At 42.3% G+C, this 3,577-nt stretch overlaps 1 protein-coding gene across 1 annotated transcript in view; it reads right to left on the bottom strand.

Moving 5' to 3' along the window:
• Positions 1-238: 238 nt before the first annotated feature.
• Positions 239-3,577, bottom strand: part of T265_03491 (hypothetical protein) — a gene marked incomplete at both ends in the record, with an annotated part of 9,811 nt that continues 6,472 nt past the window's right edge. The window contains 2 exons of the mRNA XM_009167991.1: positions 239-533; positions 2,290-2,388. Coding sequence (XP_009166255.1) covers positions 239-533; positions 2,290-2,388 — 394 coding nt within the window. The remainder of the gene's footprint in view (positions 534-2,289; positions 2,389-3,577) is intronic.

Raw genomic sequence — 3,577 nt, 5'->3', positions numbered from 1 at the left:
CAGAGTGGACGACACTTGAAGCCGCTTGGATTCGAGGAAACAATGCAGAGTTCGAACCGGCTTCAGCAAGGCTGTCAGTGTACTAATGAATACCCTGGATGCGTCGTAATAAAACGTGGTTTACAATCGTCACGGGCTGGACGGAGGTAACTTTTCTACACTTCCTCGTCTGCCTGGGGAACACATACTATACGGATCAGAAACCTGGCCGCTGCGTGCTGAGGACGTCAAAAGACTTTCAGTGTTTGACCATCGATGTCTTCGGAGCATTGCCCAAATCTGGTGGGAACACCGGATAAGCAATGCGGAAAATCGTGGAATGGTATTCGGGAGAAATAACCCACCTTCGATAAATGAACTGATCACACTGCATACATTGCGCTGGCTTGGCCACGTGCTGCGTATGCCGGTCGACGGACTTCCTCGAAGGGCTCTTTTCGCACAACCACGCGAAGGGTGGAAGAGAGCCAGAGGCGGTCAAATAATGACTTGGCAACGAAGTATGAAAGCCATTAGCAGCAAACTCAGCTACGCTGGTCACTGCCGNNNATCCAAGCTATTTCCTTCAATTCGTAGCTCCCTTCCCAATCCCCCTAATTAACAGTCCACCTACAGTGCTGTATTTACGCACTAATTTATCAGCTCCCGCCTCCACGAATCATCGGTGAACGAAACTGTGGCAGCTACAACCACTGTACGACAAGTACGCGGTTCATACAGCTGACAGTGATGATGATAACTGGTCAGTTACAGGTTAAGTTGTTTTGCAAGGGGGCCTCAAATTAATTTGGCTGAATCTCCCGTTTGTAATGGACTGTCGAAGAGATTATAGTAATCACATGCGCAGTGTTACGCCTTAACCTTGGTAGGACTGTGTAAATGCATTTCGAGATCGTTTCAGAAATGCTGCATCGACGCTCCGGAATATATTCAAACAGCTGTTTGGATGGTTATCTCGTATTTGACTGACATAAATATTCAAACCCATACAAATGCATCTGATAATGAGTGCCTGTCCAGTCGGTGGGGTTCTAGTGACATGCTTACTTCTCATGTGAGTTGCCACGGGTTCAAACTCGGTACAATGACAGCAGAACTTAGGTCAGGTGCCTCATTTATTAGGCGTTATGTCGCCACAACAGTTGCACCAAGAAAGGGAAAATACTGTTCAAATGAGAGTGGTGTAAATGCAAGTTGATAAACACACCCACAGGCAGCTTTTGAAGTAAGTTGGTCCTTCAGATGTTGTTTGGTAAAGGGGCTGGGTCTGAAGACCCGTGCTAACTCTGTCTCATTGAAAGCTTTCTCGAGTTTTTCATTACCGAAATGACTTATGCGTGGTTTGTTCGACTGATCTGGCTAGTAAGTGCACATAAGAGATTGCATTTTATTTGGCTGTGTCACAAAGATGTCTCAATTTTAGTCCAGTTCTCCGTGGGACGTTACTTGGGCTTGCAGTGCACGCATCGTCTAATATCAGCACCGTGCCTCGAGACGATTATATATCAATCACTACCACCTGGTTTTTCCGGTTGAATTTCCCAACTCAATAAAATCTTTGGTGCTCTCAGCAAAAACAAACAAATAGACGGCATAGACAGAAAACACTACTCATAAGGTTGCTGAAATCTCCTCGACCTTATGAGTGACGTATTATGCCTACAAACTATACTGCGATATCTCGATTATCGCACCAACTGAAACATGGGGCGGCAGCACATTCAGTTGCTTCAGAACATCATAACCGGGAACTTCATCTGGGCTTCAGGTGAGTCTCTTATGAAAGCAAATGGCTATACAAAGGAGTGCGTTTGTCCAAAATACAGAATAGACAAAATTTATCGCAAATCAAGAAAGTATCAATGACTTACCCTCTATAAACTCATACATTTCCATCTTATAAACCAGTAAGTTGTTTCCAAATTTGGACATGTGTGCAGTTAGACAGCCCATGGACTGCACCATCCACCTTTCTGCAAAATGAGCAGCTGATCAGAAATTGCAAAACCAGTACCTAGTGAAAATTTAATGCCTGCAACTTACCAGAAGGCAAGGTGGTTTGAATTGTGCTCTCGTGAATGATATGACACGCATATTGTGCAACCCTTATTAAACATATACTGGCGAAATACACTCATTTCCGAGAGGCTCACCTGGAACCCTGCGGAATCTGTCGTTTTTTTTAATGTTTTTAAGAGAATGAATGTGCTACACCAGGCCCCGTCACGTTTCAGTTGTTACGATTTCCGAGATATCGCTATACATGTATACACGTAATACACTACTCACAAGGTTGCTGAAAATTCCTCGACAGCCTTTCTCAAATAAATGTACTCAAAAGGGCCAATTCCTCTCTTGTTTGAATCAGCAATCAAAGGCACAAACGTGCTATTGTGTAAAGCATTGGTCAAAAGATCGATAAAACAGCGAATATACACTCAATTGCAAATAAATTTGGATTTTCGAGAGACTCATCTGGAACCCAAATGAATCTTTCGTTTATAATGCATTTAAATGTATGTATGTATGTATGTATGTATGTATGTAAGTATGTATGTGTTTGTATGTATGTATGTATGTATGTATGTTTGTATGTATGTATGTATGTATGTATGTTTGTATGTATGTATGTATGTATGTATGTTTGTATGTATGTATGTATGTATGTATGTTTGTATGTATGTATGTATGTATGTATGTTTGTATGTATGTATGTATGTATGTATGTTTGTATGTATGTATGTATGTATGTATGTTTGTATGTATGTATGTATGTATGTATGTTTGTATGTATGTATGTATGTATGTATGTTTGTATGTATGTATGTATGTATGTATGTATGTGTATGTCTTACATGTATCTTTTTAAATGTATATTGGCTGTAGGTGTCGTACCAACCGAGGATGACACCTCGTCGTCGGAAATGGCCGCATCTCTGATTCGTAATAAAACCTAATAGGTTGCCAATGCGGCGCTCAGCATTCCAGCCTCCGATCTGTTTGAAGCTTCAGGTAACTACTTGGTCGTGTGGCGATTACGCGTCTCAAAAATTGGACGCCGGGGTACGTCAGTCTTGCGGGATTGGGTAAAGAACACATGTCCAGTGGGTCTGAGCTGTTCGGATTCTTGTGTACTAATGACACCATTATTTTCTTAGCTATTTTGGGCAGCCTATGTTCCGCAGCACAACTAGTTGGTGTTTTCAGACAGGATCGATTCAAATTCATTCCCATATCTGTTTCCATCCAAAAATGCTACACCTGCTTTTTTGTCTGGTTTTGTGATGATCATTCACCTGTCGTCACTTAGGTGCTGATAAGCCTGTTGGCGACCGTTAATCGCACCGTCAGAAATTGGATAAACCGATCCGTACTGACAAGATGTGCTGGCCAGGTCAGATTTGAAGCTGTTCATAGCAGCTTTGGAATTTTTCGTGGACACCCTATTGTTCCTCTTCAGAAAAACTGATCCTGATGAACTCTGCCAGATGATGCTATGGTACTCTGGCAGCGAAGCATCGGTGTCAACACTGACGCTGCTGTCTTTGATAAGGATGAGGATGCCATGGTATATATA

This window comes from Opisthorchis viverrini (assembly GCF_000715545.1).
Source record: "Opisthorchis viverrini unplaced genomic scaffold opera_v5_50, whole genome shotgun sequence".
Classification (NCBI taxonomy): domain Eukaryota; kingdom Metazoa; phylum Platyhelminthes; class Trematoda; order Opisthorchiida; family Opisthorchiidae; genus Opisthorchis; species Opisthorchis viverrini.
This window is presented reverse-complemented; position numbering and strand designations above follow the sequence as displayed.